Source organism: Populus nigra, chromosome 8 (assembly GCF_951802175.1).
Source record: "Populus nigra chromosome 8, ddPopNigr1.1, whole genome shotgun sequence".
In the NCBI taxonomy this organism is placed as follows: domain Eukaryota; kingdom Viridiplantae; phylum Streptophyta; class Magnoliopsida; order Malpighiales; family Salicaceae; genus Populus; species Populus nigra.
The window spans coordinates 2,914,826-2,937,240 of record NC_084859.1 but is presented as its reverse complement, the minus strand read 5'-3'; the positions used below and the strand labels follow the sequence as shown (position 1 = coordinate 2,937,240).

At 35.1% G+C, this 22,415-nt stretch overlaps 1 protein-coding gene across 3 annotated transcripts in view; it reads right to left on the bottom strand.

Annotated features, from left to right (window-relative positions):
• Positions 1–5,459: 5,459 nt before the first annotated feature.
• The window catches only part of LOC133701741 (mediator of RNA polymerase II transcription subunit 15a), a 124,324-nt gene continuing 107,368 nt past the window's right edge, over positions 5,460–22,415 (bottom strand). For all 3 annotated transcript variants that reach the window (XM_062125804.1, XM_062125803.1, XM_062125805.1), the window contains 2 exons: positions 6,312–6,386; positions 5,460–6,054 (listed from right to left, as the gene is read on the bottom strand). In XM_062125804.1, the coding sequence (XP_061981788.1) occupies positions 5,896–6,054; positions 6,312–6,386 (234 nt within the window). In that variant the 3' untranslated portion in view covers positions 5,460–5,895. The remainder of the gene's footprint in view (positions 6,055–6,311; positions 6,387–22,415) is intronic.

Below are 22,415 nucleotides of genomic sequence, written 5' to 3'. Positions count from 1 at the left end.
ATGAACGGTAGATGTATGGGGAGATGCTCCATTAAGTCAAAAAATGATGGAGGGAATATCATCTCAAGTTTGCATAGTGTCTCGGTGATATTCATTTCAAGCCTCTCAATATGATCAACATTCAACTTGCTGGAGCATAAATCTCTAAAGAAATGACTGATCTCCATGAGTGCATCCCATATCCTTTTTGGCAACAAATCACGAAAAGCTAATGGGATGAGTGTTTGCATAAACACATGGCAGTCATGACTCTTCATTCCATACAAACTGCATTCCTCCATATTAATCAGCCTTGTTATGTTCGAGGCATGTCCATCCAGAAAACGCAGACTCTTAAGCCATTTGTAGACTAGTAGTTGTGCGTTTTTCTCTAACACGAAGCTTGCTCTTGGTTTTACGACCCGTGACTCATCACAAACCAACTTTATATTTTTACGGTTACAGAACAACGCTACATCCAATCTAGCCTTGATGTTGTTCTTTGTCTTCCCTTGACATCCATGACGGTGTTGAAAATGTTCTCAAACATGTTTTTTTCAATGTGCATGACATCAATGTTATGGCGGAGAAGATTGGTCTTCCAATAAGGAAGCTCCCAAAAGATACTTCACTTTACTCAATTATAAGTCAAACCAAAACCAGGGAACTTCTACTTACCTGATTGGAGAGCAAACACAATGTCACCGTACTCTGATACAACATCATGCAATTCTTCACCAGAAAGACGCGGGGGTGCAACATCCTTTTCAAATATGCCAACAAAGAAATCTTTTCTATTCTTTCTGTACCTGTGATCATGTGGCAAGAAACGACGGTGACAGTAAAAAAAAGAAGCTTTACCTCAGTTTGTTAGCGTGAATGCCTTGTTGTTTTCCATGCAGTATGGACATGCTAGTTTCCCATGTGTGCTCCAACCAGAAAGCATTCCATAAGTTGGAAAATCATTGATAGTCCACATCAAAGCCGTCCTTATAACGAAATTTTGTTTCCTTAATATATCATAAATCAAAGCTCCGGAGGACCACAATTGCGCCAACTCATCAATTAACGGTCGAAGACAAACATCTATATTCCGGCCTGGGCTGCTCGGACTTGGTATGACCATAGATAAAAACATGAACTCCGGCCTCATACACATCCCTAGTGGCAAGTTATAAACCGTTAGTATGACTGGCCAACAAGAATAAGGAGCAGCAAATGACCCAAATGGGTTGAATCCGTCTGTACACAACCCAAGATGCACGTTCCTTGATTCAACTAAAAAGTGAGGATGCATACTGTTAAAGTGTTTCCGCACTTCGCCGTCAGAAGGATGCACCATCACTCCATCAACCGCATCATGTGATTGGTGCCATGTCATGTGCTAGTTCTAGGTTTGTAACGGGAATGCCCGCATGTCATGCATTCGGTCATCTCAGCATTTACAATGTAGTATAACATGCAGAAGTTAGGGCACATCTCAATTTTCTGGTATCCTAAACCGAGGGGTTTCATCATGGACTTCGCAGCATAGAAGTTCTCTTTCAGCCTGTTCCCTTCAGGTAAAATGCTTCTCGCCCATTCAATAATCTTGTCATACCCGACCTCACTCAACCCGTGATCTGACTTGATGGGGAACACCTGTGCTACGACCGATAATTTACTATGGTTCGTGCATCCATCCTATAATGGTTCGTCAGAGTCTTTCAACAAATCAAAAAACCTAGCTGCATCTGCATTAGGTTCTTCTTCTACAATTAGACATTGACTGACATTACCTTGATTCATTCTCATTGCATCCATAACCATATTCCTGTAAGGATTAGTGTTGTCATTTGCCGCTTCATGCACGTTGCTAGCACTAGAAGTTAACCCAACCACCCTTTCTCCCATTCTCCTCTTACTAACAAATACTTTTCCGTGTGCATACCAACACTGGTAATTCTCCATAAACCCTTTGTGTAGAAGATGCATCGTTACAACATCTGAATGCAGATACTTTTTATTTTGACACTTCCTGCATGGACACCTAATACCGCCTCCAGTAAAATTTCTGGGAATAGATGTAGCGAAATTAATAAAACCCTGAACCCCGTTACAATAATCCATCCTCTGCAATCCTTGGGGTGAATCTCGATACATCCATGAACGATCATCCATGACTTCTATCGAACTTTTATAAAATTATGATGACAACATGTATTAATTAACTATGTTAGGCAAATAAATTTGCAAAAATATTGGTTTACCTCGAGATTATCCAACAAACCAATTACAACTTCTCATAAATATTAACTGTTCATTATCAATTATCAACGTCCATACAAATTAATACATATATATATATAAATTACAACTCCGCAATACCATTGATAAAAATTAAAACGGACCCATTAAACAAGCTATTAATTATTTCAAAACAACACATGTAATTTGGTAATTCAATAAAGTTTCAATAATTTACAAACAAATACAATCTTACAAAATCCATCGTTACAACATCTGAATGCAGATACTTTTTATTTTGACACTTCCTGCATGGACACCTAATACCGCCTCCAGTAAAATTTCTGGGAATAGATGTAGCGAAATTAATAAAACCCTGAACCCCGTTACAATAATCCATCCTCTGCAATCCTTGGGGTGAATCTCGATACATCCATGAACGATCATCCATGACTTCTATCGAACTTTTATAAAATTATGATGACAACATGTATTAATTAACTATGTTAGGCAAATAAATTTGCAAAAATATTGGTTTACCTCGAGATTATCCAACAAACCAATTACAACTTCTCATAAATATTAACTGTTCATTATCAATTATCAACGTCCATACAAATTAATACATATATATATATAAATTACAACTCCGCAATACCATTGATAAAAATTAAAACGGACCCATTAAACAAGCTATTAATTATTTCAAAACAACACATGTAATTTGGTAATTCAATAAAGTTTCAATAATTTACAAACAAATACAATCTTACAAAATCTAAAACAAACCACAACTAGTATAAAACTATACATTCATATACTACAAGTTTGTTTGAGAAATAACAATAAAACATGTACATCTACTAAAAAAATACATATACTAAAAAAATAATAAAATTGACATTTAAATGTTAAAATTTTAAAAGATAGAATTACCTACAACAACTGATAAAAAGTCGTCGGTAAATCAGAACACGGATGCTGTGACGGGAAGACTTCAAGAAATATGACTTGTTGTGGTGAGAAAAGGGAGATTTTTTTTAGGGGGGCTGGTTGTTTGCAGTTGGGGAGAGTTGGGATGGGGAAGAAGAAGGAGAAATACGGGAGGAGAGGGTCGGCAGAGTGGGGATATATTAACTTTTGCCGACGGATTCATTGACGGACGCATACCGTCTATGATTTTGTCGGTGATTCTGACAGTAACACAGGACACGTCACCATACGGAGCTGATGTTTGAATCCCGCGGTGATTCCGTTGGCATGTTCATCGGTGAAGCGGACACGTCACCGTACAGAGCTGACGTTTTTAATCCCTCAGTGATTCCATCGGTAAAAAATACCTCCACGTCAGCGAACCACCCTTTTTTTTTATTCTTAACATCCCGTCTGTAATCTCGTCGGTAGATACCGACGGAATGTGGCCGTCGGTATATACCAACGAGTTTACTGATGGAATAAAGTCAATCGGTAATGGCGACCTCAAATTACCGACAGAAGTATTCTATCGGCAATTCCGTTGGTATTAAGCGAATTTCTGGTAGTGGAATTAATAGCAATAAATGTTAGGAATTACTTATAGACTTTATTCCTTTGCGGTATAAAATTACACTGTAAGAATAGGTATGAGTGTATGTAACAATCCCAATTATTTTGTTCCATCAATGTAAAAAGATCCCAATATATGCTCTTAAATTTAGGGTAATGTTTTTTTAGGTCCCGCAAAGATTGCCATTTACTCGAAGAATTAAAATGGACTCCATTTTATGCGAATAAAGGTCTAATTAAATCATATCATTCATGAATTAACAATTAGTAGATGGTTATAAGAAACTATTCATGTTTTAAAGGTAAATCAAATGGAAATATATGCAATAGTGTTTACACAAAATAACATGCTTCAAGTCTAGCTGAGAGTTTTTATACACATCAAGTTTACACAAAATAATATGCTTCAAGTCTTAGCTAAGAGTTTTTATACACATAGAAGATTACACAAAATAGCTTATAACATGTACTAGTTAATACTAATATGCTTAAGGTTAATTTGTACATAAGTTTAACAAAAACAGAGTCCTAAAACTAATGAGCTCCCTAGATATTAGATAGACCTGTTACAAAAACTTCATATGGATGCAATTATATTGGTACAAGAAATATAAATGATCATGCAACAAATACAAATGAGGCATAAGTTTTCTATTAGTTACATGGGAATCTTAGTAATTAACTTATAAATTTATTGGAATCATTTAAAACCCAATTTAACACCATTTACATATCTTTAATTGGATACTCTTATCTTCTTACATGAACTCATAACTTTGTTTAATTGGATTCACTAAGTCTTCAACTTTGCATAGTCCAATCTGAATAATTTTGAGCAATTGTACTTATCAATTTCCTCCAGGTTGTCCAAACACAATACACTTTACAAATTGAGTCTTATTGATCGTTCCTGAGCGTCCCAACATGGACACCATTAGCTGTAGTTACTCTTATTGATCATTTCCCGGCAATCCTAATGCAAATATCATTAGCCGAAGCTAATCTTATTAATCGTTCCCGGCAGTCCTAACACGAATGTCATTAGCTAAGGCTAATCTTATAATTCATTTTCCGGCAAATCCTACCACAAATGTCATTAGCCAAAACTAATCTCATAATTCACTTCTCAGCGATCCTATCACGGATACCATTAGCCGAAGCTAATCTCATAATTACTTTCCCGGCAAATCCTACCACGAATGCTGTTAGCCAAAGCTATTCTCATAAATATACCAGACTTTATTTACATTGAGCATTATATATATATATATATATATATATATATATATATATATATATATATATATATAATTGCATTCCTCCTAAATAATTAAATTACATCAGTGCAAAGGGAAGGGAAAACCACGCACCTGCTCTGCCTGTCTCGTGACTTCCTCCAACAAAAGATCCAATCCTGGTCGCTCCTCCTAAATCATAAGAAAATCTTTGGTCATGTTTCCTTTAATGTTTTTAAACCCAGCCTGGGTCACTTGTTTTGCCCAGGTCACCGGGTCAACCGTAACTTTTTTTTTTATAAATCAAAACAGTGTCGTTTTGGTAAAAAAATAATTAACAGGTTACTACCAGGTTTTTTACTGGGTTTTGCCGGGTTAGCCAGGTCACCCCGGGTTGTGACTTCCCCTATTTTTTCTAAAACCCGGCCTGGTTCCAATCCCGGGTCCCGGGTCGACCCACCAAGTCGGGTCGTGTTTCAAAACTTTGGTTTCCTTCAAGCCTTATGTTATATTAACTCTATATTCATTCATTATACATATTGTACTTTCCATACATGTTTATTTTCTCATCATATCATATACATACAAATCAAGTATAATTGGCTTGGATTTGTAGTAAATCCTGTGAAATTTTTGCTACAATATCCTCATCATTCTCTCTTCCCCCCTTTTCTTTTCTTAAAACCTCTCGTCCCGCATCATCATGTATGGTTGTGACATCGAAACCCATGCTGCAAGCTTGACATATTGTTCTGCTGCATCGTTGGTATAGAACCTTGCACATTCAATGATTGCAACTGGGGATTTAGTTGATTTTCATGGGACTGCAATTGATGAACTGGAGGCTGGGGAAGTTGTCCGAGCTGTAGATTAGGAATAGGCCTCCTGAATCTGCTTGGGTTTAGAAAACTTACAACTGCTTCTCACAGGAACCCAATTTCTCCTTGAAACTAGGTGTGACGTTGTTTTTAGAGACCTGTAAGAATGTTATCAAGCGCTCCAACATGGCCTTGAATACCTCCAGCTTTTCAAGCTGTTCTGACTTCGGTTGTTGCGGATGAGAGTCATGCTGGAAAGCAAAGTTAACATACACGAGAATTAAAAATTGCATGATACGGTGAAAAAAAATGTTTCTATTCCAATTCTTCTGTGTCGATACATGGTTGTGGGGGAGGAATGGGGGGAGGGGTAGGTGATTAGCGCAGATGATACAGTGACAGGCAATGCTGATGAGGAAAACAAATTAATACAAAAGCTCAACCTGGGGAAATTGCAGATAATCATGCGTGGACAGATAACCTGGAAGAAATTGCGGAGACAATTTACCTGCTGTAACTTGGCAGCAATTCTCTGATACATTTCATTTATTTCAGGGAAATAAGTCTCCTTCATGACTTTGATCTAGGAAGTACAAGTAACCAGCAAAACATTATCGGTCATATGCTTGATTTCTTCAGGTGCCAGTCAGAAAGAAAGTAACACAAACAAACTTCGGAGAATTGATAAAAAAAAAAATGGGGCAGAGGACAGCATAAATTAGTTGAGATAAAAATAGCAGAGTGGAATTAATGCTGGAAACTCAAGAGGATGTCGATATTGATGGAATGGAAACATGCAAAGGGCTGTGTAAGTACACCTTCAGACTAGATTCAGGTTACTTTGTCGATATTGATGGAATGGAAAGATGCAAAGGGTTGAGTTCAGTTTTTTTTTGTCTCACTGCATTATTTTTTTATATAGGTGTTTATGAACTATCAAAATTAACCATTTGGAACACCTTGACTTGGAATTAAATCACTTTAATAACAGTATTTTATCATTAATGGAGAGGCTTTCATCTCTTAAATTCTTATATTTGATTAAGATGGGGCTGTTCCTTCAGATGTTGATGGTGTTTGTAATAATGGTTTCCTTGCAAGGATGGCTGCCTCTTGGTTGCTTGGAGGAAGAGAGAATCGCTCTCTTGCTCCTCAAAGATTCTCTTAACTATCTCAATCAAGGTTGTTAAAATCGCGAGTTGACTCTTAAAATCTTACAATTTTACGAGTCAACATGTATATAATGTGTCAAATTAGGTTAAAACTCGAAATCGGTCAAAATCGGTTAAACTCGGTTAAAATTGCTAAAATCGGACCGATTTTACGAGTTTGACCGAGTTTGACCGATTTTGAATTTTAACCCCCAAAAGTTAAAAAAAATTACTGCCTCTCTGTCCGAGTCCCCTGACACTCCACTACATAGTCCCCACTCCCCAGTCTCCCCTTTCCCCGTTGCCCAAATCTCAAATTTTCAATCTTAGCAGACTAACACCAGCATTAGAGGATCTTGGTTATGGGAAAGCCTTATACTGTATTTTAGGCCGGGAAGGCATGATCGGAGGATCGAAACCATGGGAAGACAGAGGTAGATAATGAGGAATCAAAGGAGTAAAATAAGTATAGGAATACTTATATATAGAGAAATACTGTGTTTTAGACTAACCTTTTGTTAAGTACAAAGAGAGACGACAAAGACTCAAAGAGAACTTGAAATACATGTCTTGCTTGGTGGGATATTTGGACATTATTTTTAGGACTTGTTACTAACATAAAAAAAGTGGAAGGTGAGGTGACATGAGATTAAATTGATGTCATTTTGTACGTTTTTGTTCTTGTTGTCACAGGTTCACTGTATTGGTCTCTGTTAATTTTTTTTTGAAGTTGGTGACATACCTTAGAATGTTGTATCATCTCACTAGTTGCTTGTAGTGTGTTTCAAGACCTGTCCTCTAGAAAATGTTTTGAAACTCTATCAATAAAACATAGTTGTTCAATCTTATTTTTTTCTTTTCGTATTTTTAAGTTATTTAAACCATGTATGAATTTTTATTTGAATTATATATTTTAAGGTGTTTAGATATTTGTATTGTTTATTTAACTTTTATTTTAATTATGTTATATTATTATTTACTACTTGATTGAAATTGTTAATATAAAATTAGTTAAAGTATTTTTCTTGTTATTTTACGATTCGAGTTTACGATCCAAGTTTATATTGTATTTTTCATATCGTGTCAAAAAAATATTTTTGACAACCTTGATCGCAGATCCCTACCCTCGTGGATTTTTAAAAGGCCACGCCCACTGTAGTTCTTGGGAAAGTATTATCTGCGACAGCAGTCACCGGACTCTATCTTGATGGCACAAGGTACTTAAATGCCTTCCTTTTCAACAACTTTTAAGTCAGTGGCACTGTATCTTCTCGAGGTAAATTAATAAATTTTAACTCCATACTACTTATCTGTGACTGTGCCCTGTAAAGAATTCCTCTTTTCCTCTTTTAAATGTCCTCCTTTTCTATTAAACAATTTGTCCATCAGGTTTTTGCCCCACCAGTAAGATGGTTCACTGTAAAGACAAATTTTGGAAATGCTTTTGTTTGATCTATTTTCTGTTATTCTCCGAAAATATTCGTTCCTTGATAGTCTTCTCTTGGATATGATGAGGTACTACTACTCCATTTTGACTTTGCTGGCCTAGCATTCCGTGGGTCTATTTTATAGATTGCCAAATAGTATAGTCTTGGAGAATTCTCAAATCTATTAGTATTTGAATTCATACCACAACTTTGACAAAAAAAAAAAGAAAAAAAAAACAAACAGAGAAAGACATCCAAATAGTTTTTTTTAATGAATATAATTTCTTGTTTAATTGAATGTGGCAGGCTCTTCAAAACTCATCTTTTCATGGTTTGGATAATGAAATATATGCAGAAAAAGATGGACATAATTTAAGCCCAAAGTTCCGGTTAGAGTCTCTTGGTTTGAGGTGTCATGGACAAGGTGGAGCATTTCCCAAGTTCCTTTACCATCAGTTGAACCTACAATCTTTAGATCTTATAAACATCCAAATAAAGGGAGAGTTTCCAAATTGGTGATAGAGAACAACACATACCTAGAATAGTTGTCCCAAACCTTGGTGCAGAAGTAATGAGTGATGTAAACTCTTCATCAGAACCAGTGAAATTGCAAGACTTGCAATGAATTCTGAGTAATATTGGTGCTGGAGGTGTGTTATGCTCAGATAGTGAAATTGACCATATCCTTTTTGTTCTGTTTCTTGTCCTTTTGATGATAGCCAATTTTACAAGGTTTAATTCTTCTTTTTGTTTGAAGGTTCTCCGAACTGGACAAATGGATTTGTCTGAATTTGGGATAGCCCCAGTAAATATAAGTGGTTTATGGCTCCAGAACCTGTAGCTTAGCAATGGTTCTTAAATACATGGTTTTCTCTTTAACAAATCATTTACTCGTGTTCATCAGCATTAACTAAAGTCTTTAGTTAATTCTTTCTTGGGAAATTCTGATTAGGGTTGATTATATAAATTCTTTCGAACTAACCTATATATATTTTTTGGAGTTTCAAGAAGCCACGCTCTATGTAGGCACGCAGAGAATGTCCCACATCAAATCATAATCAAAATCGATCCCCTTTAGTAATCTATTTTATTGAAACATGCAGTCTGCCAAACCCAATCCAGAATACCAAGCCATCCCTTATTAATTCACGTAGAAACTACCAGTCCTAAGTTTATAAATCCAATCATAGAGCAATTAGTGAAGAAACTTCATTATTCTATATCACACAAAAGCTAAAAACAAAAACAAAACTCAAATGAAAATCAATATAAACTTATTTAAATCTTGAAACTAAAGTCCAAAACGATGCGCCAAGGCTTAGAACCATCAAGATAAAAGGCTATGAAAATCCAAACTTAGATAAAATGGGAAGATTGTCCACCAGAAAATAATAGCAATTGTTGATGCTCACCTTAATAAAGTGAAACCAAGCTTGTTGCCAATATAAATTTATGTACAGAACTACACCTATCACCTGCAATATCATGATATATGCAACCCCAAAACTCATATAGAAAACCTCCATATCCATGAAGCCATGAACATCTTTATTTTTTGTTGAAGTTGGCGTTGGTGATGGTGGCATAGTCACACCATATATATCTCAAGTTAGATATCCTGTCAATCCATTCTGAAATTCTACCGGTTAAATCATTATGGAAAAGATCTAAGGCCAATATCTCAGAGGAGTCATAAAATTTCATTGCGATCGATCCTTGCAACTTATTTCTAGACAAATAAATATATCTCAATTTTGAAGAAGTGTCGAATCTAGGCGGTAAAGGACCAGAGAAATTGTTCCCTGATAAGTCTAAGAATTCAAGATAAGGTATATTCCTTATCCATCCAAGGATCTGCCCTTGCAAACTATTGTTGGATAGGTCTAACACTTGCAACGAGGTAATGTTACCCAACGAGGAAGGAATACTTCCATTCAAACCATTATCAGACAACAATAGAACTTCTAACCCTGGCAAATGATCTTCGATTTCTGAAGGGATTTGTCCTTGGAAGTAATTCATTGATATACTTAAGATTGGCAAATTCACATGAGAATTCTTTGGTAATAAGAATGGACCTAAAAGAGAACAGTTTTCTAAATAAAGATAATGTAGGTATATGTTGTTCTCAATCAACCAATTTGGAAACTTTCCCTTCATTTGGATGTTTGTAAGATCCCCAAATTTTAGGTTCACCTGATGGTAAAGGAACTTGGAAAATGCTCTCGCACCTTGTCCACAACCTCTTAAATCAAGGAACTCTAACTGGAACTTTGGGTTTAGATTATGATCATCTTCTTCTACGTATATTTCATTACCTGAACCATAAAAAGACTTGAGTTTTGCAAGGTTGTATAATGGGTTTAATGACATAGGGATCTTCAAGTGATTGGAAGAGAGATCTAGTAGTTGAAGTGAAGTCAAATTTGCCAGACACGGAGAAAAGAAACCACTAAGATCATTTTCACTCATATATAGCATATGGAGATGATTTAAGTCAGATAGGCCTGATCACATTATAATTTAGAGAAAAAAAAATGAAACTCTGAGTGTCTAATGGAATAATTTTTTTCAAATCCCACATTGAAAAAATAAAACATTCTTCTAGTATTTTTATAGTGAACTTTGAAAAGGGTCAATAACCAACTAAAAAATATATAAAAAAGAGGGGTCTCTAACTAGGAGAAAAAAAACATTTGAAGAAAAAAATCGGGTCTCAACCGGGTCGCCGGCTCATGGGTCAACCCAACGGGTCAAAAAAATAAAAACAATATATATATATATATATATATATATATATATATATATATATATATATATATATATATTAAAAAGAGGGGTCTCTGACTAGGAAAAAAAAACATTTGAAAAAAAAATCAGGTCTCCACCGAGTTTTGCTGGGTCGCCCAGGTCACAGGTCAACCCAGCGAGTCAACTGGGTTTTGCTTACCCCGGTCTTTTGCCTTAACCTGATCGGTCCAGCCACCAAGTTGACTGAGTCCCGGGTCAACCTGTTAGGCCAGTCTGGGTTTAATAATTATGATATATAGTATTTTATTTTCAATTTTTTTCAAGGCCTAAATTTTCCAAACGTAATGTCGCACGTGTGCGGCGAGTTTTCCGCGAATGTGTATATCTGGCAAATATGAGGAGACAAGAAAATCTAGTCTTTTATCGCTGGAAAATGGAATGGGAGTCGACACCTAGTATTTTGGTCACTATGAACCCTAACTGGTCTTAGGGATTGGGTACGGGGACTGGTTGCGTAAAGGGACGATATTAGCACCCCTTGACCTAAGGTAAGCTGCATTGTTTTATTGTCTGATAAAATCTAAGATCTTTTCGTGTTTCCTAGTTGTTGGTATGGTTTAAGAAAAGTCCTCCTCGGTAAGAAGATCCTTATCTTATCGGGTAATTCTGACCTCAACACAAGAATTTAATATCCGGAATACGTCTTACGTATAAGGTCGTAAACCCAGATAGTAAAAGAAAACAAAATAATTTTTTTGGAATTTTTGAAATATTAGCCTAGTTCTCATGGCTTTAATAAACTGGTTATTAGAGCCAAATTGCATGCTAATACATATATATATTTTTGAAATTTTTCTCTGTTGTATGAAAATATGATGTGATGATTTGTTCTTTATTTTGAAGAGACGAGGTCGTATGCATGAAAACAAAACATTTTTTATTTTATTCTTTTTTAATGACTTGACAAAAACCGGGTATTTTAATACCGGATTTGTATCTTTACAATATAAAAATACAAACCGACATTGATCAAAATGCAGTAATAAAATTGCGGAAAATCACAGATTTTTTGAAATAGTTTTTGAAGAATTTTTGTTCGAATGGGCCAGACCCGGCCCAAAAGAAAACTGGGCCGAAATCAGCCCAAAATAAATTGAGGCCTGGTTTCTACAGGGCTGGACTTAGCCCGGCCCGAAACAACATGGACTGGTTATTGTATACTGTGCATCTGCATAGTAACCGGGTAATTATTTTCTTACGTGCAGAACGTGCACAGTGCACGTTCTGCATGCAAGAAGATGAACAGAAAAAAAGAGATAAGGGGAAGCGTGCTGACCTGCGGTGGCTTTGAAGGCGGTTCTGCTGGCGGTTGCTGACCAGAGGATGGCTGGGACGGTGGACGACTTTTCTTCTTTTTCTTCTCTGTGTTTTTTTCCTGCTGTGTTCTCCTCTGTGTCTGTTTCTTCCTTTTGCTTCTCACGGTGCTGTTGTCGACTGGGAGGCCAGTGGCAGCTGGCGGTGATGATGATGGAGGAATGACAGTGGTTCCAGGGGGGTGAGGCACGGTTCTTCTTCTTATCTGGCAGAGGCCCCAATCTTTGTTTTTTCTCTCCTCTCTACCGTTTGGCTTTCTCTCCTCTGTTTCTCAAACAAATCTTCCTCCTCTTTTTTCTCGTCCCCCTCTCTCGATTTCTCTCTTCTCTACGCTCGAAATCCTCCCCTCGTTCAAAAAACTTCCTCCCGTTCAAAAAAACTTCCCCCCTCCTGCTGGTGTTGGTTGGGCGCAGTATTTATAGGGCAAAGAGGAGCAGGGGGCGCGTCCCTGCTGTCACGCATAGGGAGCAGAGGTGTCCCTCCCACGACACTGGGTGAGATCTCCAACGGGCACGCCTTTGCTGGCTTGTCGTTACAAGGGGGCGCGGGGCTTTGGGGTTTTGGCAGCGAGCGGGGAGAGAGAGAGGGGAACAGTGTTTCTCAACACGACAGTGTTCCGTTTTTGTTTTTGTTTTGTTTTTTTTGTTTTTTTTGTATATATATATATATTATTTTATTTGTGGGATACCCAAAAATGGATTACAACACGTAATTTCTATAAAGAAAGTAGCAAGTCTTCTATATCCATCATCGTCATGTGCCTAGCATTAAAACCTTTTATTTCATGTTTTTTCCAAAAATAAATAAATAAATAAACTTGACTTGGGGTCAACGTTTTAAGAAGTAATATAAGTTTCGGTTAATTACTTAATTTTATGCAATTAATTCTTTTTTTTTTTCTGTACTCTATAGTTTCGATGAACATGACTTTCTTAAGCTAGTTGTAGTATATAGAAATTTCTTATAACATTTTAGAAATATAATTCACATCTGAATTGATAAATTCACAAATTAATATTATAGATTTTAATATTTATTTTTAATATATATAATATGAAAGATATTAAGAGTTGATTAATATTGTTAAGCCATACATGTTTATGAAAATCATTTCTATTAAACCACATGATATGTTTAAATATTTGCAATATGTACATATTTTGAATTTAATATTAATAGTTATAAAGTTTATTTAGTTAATAAAAATTGTTCCACTTTTGTTCTCTCTCTATCACTTTTTTTTTAAAAGGGTTATCCCAATCATGTTTCCATAATCGTGGAGTTAACAAGTTAATCTTAGTTGATTCATATTTTTTTTCCTATTTTTTTATTGAAAGTTTCATGCCTCGATGTTCTTTTATTGAAAAATCAGCTTCATTGTTTTTTGGGGTTTGAATTATGCTTGGTAGTCTTGGTCTTATGATCACAATCATGAGTTTCAAATGTTAACACGGATTAACTTTGATATTTTTTAATATATATATATATATATTTCATCCTTCAACATTTAATTTTTCCGGAAGTTGGTTTTCATATTTTTTTTATTTCACTTTCTTTTCTATGAGGTTATCTCAATCATGTGCCGATAATTGCAAGTTATCGGGTTAACACGGGTTGGCCTATATTTTTTTGTTTTTCTTAATTAATTTTTTAAAAGTTTCATCATTCAACATTAGGTTATTTTATAATCGAGCTTCATGATTTGATTCAGTTTGCTTTTATTTGTGGTTTTTTACCTTTTATTTGCATAGATAATTGTTTGATTAAATAAAAAATATATTCTCAAAAACAAAGCTATTAAACACAACTTAGTGCATGAATCTATTTGTGAAATCATGTATCCTTATACTTTCTTTAATTTCATCCTTCAACATTAATCTTTTTTAGAATTGGTATTTGTGCTTTTTTTTTCACTTTCCTTTCTATATGATTATCTCTGTAAGATCCCACATCGGCGGGTGAGCAGTTAGTTGTTGGCCTTATTAGTAGTGCTGGTGCTAACTTGTCATATGCGTTTTGGGGCGTTAGGCTCAAAAGTGAGCTCGTGTCACCAGGAACAAAATCGTGAGGGCGGTAAGGCCCAAAACGGACAATATATGGCAGGTTGGGCCAGGCTGTTATATTTGATATCAAAGCTAACCTCACTGGTTGTCCGATGATACCAACGGGGTCGTCGGGCTCCTTAAGGGGGGTGGATTGTAAGATCCCACATCGGCAGGTGAGGAGTTAGTTGCTAGCCTTATTAGTAGTGCTGGTGCTAACTTGTTATACACGTTTTGAGGCGTCAGGCTCAGAAGTGAGCTCGCGTCACCAGGAACAAAACCGTGAGGGCGGTAATTAAGGCTCAAAGCTGACAATATATGACAGGTTGGGTCGGGCTGTTACAATCTCAATCATGTTCTCATGGTCACAGGGTTAGCGTATTTACACAGTTTGACCCGTGTCTTTTTTTTCATTGTTTTTTTTTCCAGTTTCTTCATTCAGCATTGGGTATGACTTTTTTGTTACCTTTTATCGGAGCATATGGTTGTACAAACACAACTAAGCACATGACCCATGTCGTGATATCAAATATCTTAATCTTAGTTATCTCTTTATCAAATATCGATCTAATTACTAAATACATGTATACGCATTTTGATTTGTGATTGAAAAAAATATATATTAAAAAGCGCATTGTAAGAGCTTGCTTATTAATTTTTTTTTACTTAAAAAATAACCACCCCACCGCGGAGCGCCAATACAAAACTAGTTACTTATAATATAAAGCGTGTGGGGTGAACACTGTGTAGCTGCACTATTCACCCCCTCACGTTTTATAGTGGACACACTGTTCACTATTGTTTTTTATTAGGTTTTGCTATAAATTTAAGGGGAAGATATGTGAAGTGAACACTATGCAACCATACTGTTTATCCCCTCATATTTTTATTGTAGACGACATTGTTCACCTTTTTTTAGGTTTGCTATAAATTTAAGGGGGGAAATATTAAACCTGGTTGAGTTTATGGTTCAGGTTCACCCTAAATAAGCTAAAGCGTACGGGGTGAACACTGTGCAGACACATTGTTCACCCCCTCACGTGTTACTATGAACGACATTGGTTACTTTTTTTTTTATGGTTTTGCTATAAATTTAAGAGAAAATACGTGAGGTGAACACTGTGCACTTACACTGTTCACCCTCTCATGTTTTACCTTCGACGACATTGTTTACTTTTTTATAGGTTTGCTATAAAACTATTAAATCAGGTTGAGTTCATGGTTCGGGTTCACCCCACAAGTTTTACTATGACGACACTGTTCACTTTTTTTTGTTTAAGAAAAAATATTTTCATTTTTTTTGTTTCTATTTTTTTAAATTAATCTTAATCTTATTTATAGTTATATTTATATCGCTTCTCTCTTTTATGTTATTTAGAAAGCCTATTTGAAATGATGATTATTTTTTAATTTTTTAGGAGGTTCTTCTGATTAATCTATATTTTTTAAAAAATCTTTTGTATGGATGAAATTTATTTTTAAAAATAAAAAAAAAATATTTTCAAAAAATATTTCTAATATGTGCAGCCTTGCATATTATTTTTTCTCTTGTTATTTTATTCAATCAATTTATAATGTGTGTGTCTGTTTTTATTGTTGTTTGATCGAATAAAAAAATTATTTTAATTAGAAAATTTAGAAAACACAACTGCGTAAATGTCACGTCTAATGAAATTAAATATTTTGATCTATATTTGTATTTTGATTTTTCTAGTTTTTATTTTGAGTCATCATTTATGGTTTTTTTTTCACTTATTAACACACATAATTCTCTACTTATTTGACTATATTTGTGTATATATTTTTTAATTTTCACTTCAAATTTTTTTAAATAAAAAATATGTTGAAGAAATCTATATATATATATATATATATATTTAATTGAATTTTTTTTTTTAACTTGTGGTGAAGCTGTGGTCAAATATCTAAGTATGTGTACTAAATTGAGTGGCACTCGAAGGTTCACATACCAAAAATGTGAAAAAAAACATGGACACAAATTGATGTGGACCCACACCACTTTGATTATTCTTCACTTTCTTCACTCTTACCGTGTTTCGATGATTCAAAAGTTATCTATTTAAAAAATTTTAATTTTTTTTAAATATTTTTAAAATACAAAAAAAAATAGGTATTATTCATGCAACTGAATTTATTCTGACATTATTTACATGAGAATTATATATTCAATTAGTTAAGTATTAGCAATGCAAAAGAGACAATGATAAGTACAAATTATATGTATTTTATAAATTTTTTTTATTTAAAAGCTTGTATCAATTTTTTTTTTCAATTCGAATACTTATATTCAAAGAATTTAATCAATAAAATATCTTTATTAGTTTTATTATCAAAATGATGATGTCATAGTTAACTCTTTTTACGTTAGTCAAGATTTATTTTATTTTATTTTTAATTCATGAACAATAAAGTATGTAAAATACTTATAATTTATATTTTTTTTATTCAGTACTCTAATTGATTTTATTTTTCTATTGAAGTACTTGATAATCTAGTGTTTGTCCATCAATTTGCTTACATTGATTTCTCTAATAAAGTATATAAAAAAATTCAATAAAACTATATTTTTATGAATAGATTTGAACTAAAAAAACCGTATATTTTCAAGCAACCAAGAGGCAGCCATCCTTCCAAGAAAATCATTGTTACTAACGCCATCAACATTTGAATTAATAGGCCCAGCTTAATATAAATGCTGATCAATCATTACTAAATTGCTACTGGTATAAGTAACCTATCTCTTGCAGATGGTAGCGAGGAGTTTCAGGCTTATACCAAGAAAGATTGTCAATTCTGTTTTAATTGGTGTTCTATTTTTTTAATTGTAACAATATATTTTGGTTTTTGAGTATTTTGATGTGTCATTTTGGGTTGTTCTATTTATATATAATTTCAATTCAAATTTAAAGATAAACTAACTTGAAATTATGCAATTTAAATTTCAAATATAAGTAAAAAAATAAGAGATGAATCGATATAACCCGATCGTTTCGATGGGCCCAAAGATTATTTGGATGACTGGTAAAAATATAGTTTTATTTAAAAAAAAAGCTCAAGATGACATATTTTTTTTAAAAAAGTATTGAGACAACAACATATTGGATCGATTCGAGTCAATCTGGGTTAACCTTTGAAATTCATGACCAAGGTTGTTTAACCCATTTTTGGGTCCCCGCACAAAAAAAGAAAAAATATATCTAAATATATATTCGGAAGAAATTGGAAAAAATAATAATAGCATTAGGATGCTAGAGCGCACAGAAAATGATAAGAACAATTGATTAAAGAGGTTAAAAAAATACAAAGATTGAAATTTTGACAGTATATACTTGAATGATGAGAGCCATGTTAGAAAAGAAAATTCAATTTGAGGAGAAAAGTTCAAAATTAGATGTTTATAGACTTAATTTGATTTTATTGAAGGTTTAATTGAATTTATAGAGGGTTTGATTGCAAGAAAATTTGGGTTTTAAGTCAATTTGGGCTTTAATTGGAAGAAATTAAAGTTCTGGGATCAAATTATAATTTTTGAGAGTTGATTTGGTCAAATCAGGAGCTTAATTGCATAAATATTAAAGTTTGGTGGCCAATTAGGGACTTCATGGCATAAATCCAAAACCAAGGACCAAACTGTAAATGGCGCGTAAATATAGGGACTGAAATTGATCGAATCAAGGACCAAATTGAAGAAATTTGAAGTTTATTAATCAATTGAGGGTCAAAATGCACAAATTCAAAACCAAGGACTAAAGTGAAAAGGCGGCCAACTATAGGGGCGGCGATTGAAGTTGGCAGGGATGCAATTGAATTGATTCTTAAAATCAAAATTACATTTGAGGACTTAAATGAACAAAGGATAAATTAAGGACTGATTTGGAAGTGAACGCGCTGGCACCATATTTAAATGAAACGACGTGTTTTGTCCAAAACGACGCCGTTTCATGTTAAAAAAAAATTGAACAGAACAGTGTCGTTTTGAGCGACACTCTTCCTCCTTCTTCTTCCCCTAGACGTGCAGCAGGGGAAGATATAAGCTTTTGTTTTTTTCTTCTTTACTCCTTCCTGTCGCGTGCTTTGCCAAAGCCCGAAGCCCAACGCCTCCTCATGATGAGAAACCGGGGGAGCCGCGCTCTGCCAGCCACACCCACTAGCCAAGTAACCCGGCGCCGTGGCAGGGCAGGAAAGCCCTGCTCCCCATGCGCAGCAATTGGGCAGCGATAAGGACGCCCCCGCTCCCCTTTTACCTATAAATACTGCTCTCAACACCAGCACAGGGGACGGGGGAAAAAAGAGATGACGGAGAGAATAGAAAAGAGAGGAAACGAAATAGAGAAAGGAAAGAATACGAGTAAGTTTGAAACAGGGGAGGGTTTGAGAGAGAACAAACAAGAGAGCAGGGAGTACAAAGAGGGAAACCACTTGACAATGAAAGAAGAGAAAGAAAAACGAAACACTAGAGGAGAGGGGAAGAGCAGTAACATCTCTCTCCGCCGCTTGAAACAACAACACCGCTACTTGGAGCTGGCGTTTGTGAGCCACGACACCGCCAACGGCCTCCACCACCAGCGAAGCAGCCAGACCAGCAAGGCATCGCCTCCTCCGCGCCAGGTAACTCTTCTTCCCCTCCACTTTTACTTCATTTTCGGTATAAGTTTCCCCTGCATGCAGAATGAATATCGTTTTGCATGCAGGAGGATGGGAGGGGGAAAATAATTCCCCTCCCTATTTTTACTTTCTGGGCCACGCCGGTTCTGGCCCAGTTAGCTAGGCCGGCCTAGCCCACATAATTGTAATATTATATATATATATATATATGAAAAAACAAAAAAAAATAAAAAATCTGAAAAATCTTTAAAAAATTTGTTGATTTTCCGGCATATTTTTATCTAATTTGTTTAATACTTGTTTGTATATTTATATCATAAAGATACAAATCCAGTATTAAAATATCTGGTTTTTGTCAAAACATTGCAAAAACAATTTTAAAACAAAAAAAATAAAAAATATTTTGTTTTTCATGCATACGGCCAAGACTCTCAAAAATAAGAAAAATCATCATATCGTATTTTCATACAACAAAAAAAATCATATTGTTTTTTTATACAAAAAAATTCAAAAAAGATTTTAGCATGCACTTTGGCTTTAATAACAAGTTTGTTAGAGCCATGTGAACTAGGCCAATATTTCAAAAATTCTTAAAAAATATTTTTGTCTTCTTTTAGTATATGAGATTACGAATTTATATATAAAACGTATTCCTGATATTAAAAATATAGTTTTTTTAGATAGACGTTAGAACGGTTAGGATTTTACCCGATAAGATAAGGACCTCCTTATTGAGGAGGACTTTTCTTGAACCATAAACAGACCAACAATTAGAAATATAATAATACCTTAGCTTTTTATCAGACAATCAAACAATGCAGCTTACCTTAGGTAAGGCGTATTTGGGGTGCTAATACCTTCCCTTTATGCAATCAGTCCCCATACCCGATCTCTGAGACCAATTAGGGTTTCTAGTGACCAAAATACTAGGTGGCGACTCCCATTCTATTTTCCACCGATAAAAGACAGAAATTTCTTGTCTTTCCATATTTGCCAGATAGATATATTTAAATTGAAGTGGAATATTCACCGCGACGCCGCATACGTGCGACACAGGTCATGAGACCATAAAAACCTCAAATAAAACAAATCAAAACAAATTATGAATCTCAATTTTCAATAAACCTATTGTTGAATTATGAAATTGAAAAAAAAATCAATCTAAAAAAAGACACAAAAAATAACCTTTTGAAACAAAATTATGAATTTGAATAAAATTATGAAAATATCATCGATAATCTCGCAAAGTCTTTCTAAATTCTGATTGACCTAAAATTTTAACTTGCGATATAAATATATATCAGGAAATTCCTCGTAAAATTTTAGTTTAATCCAACAGTTAGATTGAGAAATATAATTGATATCGTAAAATAGACTATATTTTTTTTGATAAAAGCAAAACAAAACATTATTTGGAATGGCTGGAATAGAACCGAAACATTTCAGCTAGAATTTAGGTGAAATTCATGGATGGAGATAAGATTCTAAATGAAATGAAATATCTTTTAATTTATTCAGTTTTTAAATTAAATAAAATATACCTGCCATTCTAGACATAACATAATGAAATTAAAAACCATAGCTTTTAGAGCCCCAAGCGTACGGCCCCATCTCGTGCAAAAAATGCATGATGGTTGGAAGAGGACGTCTCACGGCCTCTCCTCGAGGAAAAATGGACCAATGTGCAGATGGCAATGGTCTCATGGACAGATGGACTCATAAATGCATGTTGGAAATGGTCTCAGGAACTCATAAATGCATGACGTGAGACTCATAAATGCATGATGGAAATGGTCTCATGGAAATGGTCTCACGGACTCATAAATGCATGATGGAAATGGTCTCATGGAAATGGTCTGTCGAACCCATCTTGAGGAAGAAAAAAAATGCATGACGGCAAAATACTTATTTCGTGTGCTCTTGCTATGGTGATATTTTCACTGTTAGAGAACATAGTTTTTAAACCTGGACCGACCTGGTAGGTCGACCCGGGATCAGGTTGACCTAGGGGCTGGACCAGTCCGGGTTTATCAAAAGACCGGCCGGTGCAATGACTAGGCCAAACTCGGTTGACCCGGCAGGTCAACCCATGACCCGAGCGACCTAGGTGGGACCCGGTGTTTTTTTTTTCTCAAATGTGGGATTTGAAACCCATCAATATATATACTTTATGTTCCCAAGAAAAAAGTTATGTTTTTTCAATGTGGGATAAAAAATTTTTTGGTTTAATTACTTCAATTTAAAAAGATAATATAGTATCTTTTTAATGTGGGATTTGAAACCCATTAGTATATATACTCTATGTTCACAAGAAAAAAGCTATGTTTTCTCAATGTGCGATTTGAAACCCATTAGTATATATACTTTATGTTCCCCAGAAAAAAATTATCTTTTTTCAATGTGGGATTTGAAACTCATTAGTATGTAGGGGTGTTCATAGTCCGGTTCATTCCGATTTTAACCTAAAAATTTAACCGAAACGGAAAATACTATTCCTTGTTAATATAACCCGGACCGAAACAAGAACCGGTTCAAACCAAACCGGTTTTGTTCAGTTCAGGTCGGTTTTTTATCCTGAAAAACCAGAAAAACCGAAACCAATTAAATAAGAGAAAACTTGGTCGAATCACAATCACTGGATAAACTTGGCTGAATCACATTCAGAAAAATCCTTATTGAAAACTTTGAATTCGGGCCTTTCGGTTGAGATCTGAAAGATCTCCCTTAGCCGAATCACAATGACTAGATTTATCCAAATTAGCACAACTACATGTTAACAAAGATTTCAATAGCGTCTCGCAATCTACCGAGACCTCGCTAGCACACCTACATGTTAATAAAACCAGAAACAAGGATTTTATCCAAGTTTTCTGCCAAAAACTAAAGTAGAGAGTAGAAAGGCAATAATATGAGAGAAAATGAGAGAAAAGAGCATAGAGGAGAAGGAGCGGGAGAGAGGGAGGGGTGGGGCGACTGGAAAGGGGAAGAAGAAGGGGAAGGGGAAGAGGGGAGAGAGAGAGCAGGGAGGGAGGGATGGGTGGGGCGACTGGAATGGAAAAGGAGAAGGGGGAAAAGGGAAAGGGAAAGGGAAGGGGGGCGGCTGGAAAGGTAGGGTTAGGGTATTTACTATTTAGGTTTAGGATGTTTTCTTTTATACTTTTTTTTAGATTCAATTACACCGGTTCGGTTTAGTCCGGTTCAACTGGTTTAAGCCTTTTTAAACCGGAACCAAACCGGACTG